Source organism: Plasmodium cynomolgi (assembly GCF_000321355.1).
Source record: "Plasmodium cynomolgi strain B DNA, scaffold: 1526, whole genome shotgun sequence".
NCBI lineage: Eukaryota > Apicomplexa > Aconoidasida > Haemosporida > Plasmodiidae > Plasmodium > Plasmodium cynomolgi.
In genome coordinates this window covers 1-1,054 of record NW_004193282.1, presented here as the reverse complement: position 1 = coordinate 1,054, position 1,054 = coordinate 1, and the positions used below count along the sequence as shown (strand labels likewise).

At 21.5% G+C, this 1,054-nt stretch overlaps 1 protein-coding gene across 1 annotated transcript; it reads right to left on the bottom strand.

Moving 5' to 3' along the window:
* Positions 1–116: 116 nt before the first annotated feature.
* PCYB_007970 (hypothetical protein) lies at positions 117–545 on the bottom strand (the record flags this gene model as incomplete). The annotated part of the gene is made up of 1 exon (XM_004228218.1): positions 117–545. A coding segment is annotated over one exon (429 nt), but the record flags the coding sequence as incomplete, so codon positions are not given.
* Between the last annotated feature and the right edge of the window lie 509 nt (positions 546–1,054).

Genomic DNA, 1,054 nt, shown 5'->3' with positions numbered 1-1,054 from the left:
AACAACATAATATACAAACAAAAATCAAAAATATATTTTTTATGTAAAAAAATAAATTATACTATCATAAACCTTTTTATATTATGCTAATTAATTAGTACATTTGGTTTTCGAGTTTAATTACAATTTACCTGCGTATTTGCATCAAATTCATTAGGTACAGTTAATATAACCTCATTACTGTATACTTTCTCTATAGCCTCTAGATATTTATCATTACAGATTTTTTTTAAGAATTCTACTTCCTCATTATTATCAATAAATTTAGTTTTGAAAATACTTTTTTCTTCATCATAGACTGAAGTATTTTTACAACTGTCCTCATGTTTCATAACAAAATATAACTCGAAATTTTTCTTTATGTATTCACAATATTTCTCCTTTTCCGATGTATCCAATTCAACTAATTTACTCTTTATACTATCATAGTACTCTATAAAGTCAAATAAGTTTTTTTTCTTTATAAAAGCATTTTCACTGACCCAAAAATTCTTATGGGAGCATTTATTTTTTGATTTAACAAATACTTCATTAATCTTATCCCACTCATCATAGAGAAACGCAATAGTTCTTTCGCGACAATAATCGCCCTTTATTTTTCCATGTAACCAATAGTTCAAATAATTACAATATTTCTCATCATCATTATTTGTAAAATTATTTTTTTTAGTAAAGTATCCCAATCTTCTAATATAACCTTAAGATTATTACAAATATTATATATATTAGCTACTTTTGAGACATTATTTAATATAAAACTTTTACATTTATGGATATTATTAACCTCTTCTTTATACAACGCATTCAACATATTGTAAAATTTATTTAAGGTTACATTTTCCAAAAGGTTATCCTTGAAAAAAAATGAAAATATATAGCATAAAAATATTTTAAACAGATTTTTCAATAAAAATATGAATGCTAATGAAAAATTGTAGATTAAATAAAAGATATTCTAAATATATAATTATTTACACAATATAAAATTTTACCCTTATATTAATAAATTCTTTTGTTTCTGAAATATTAAAAATTTCAATATAATCTTTATCAA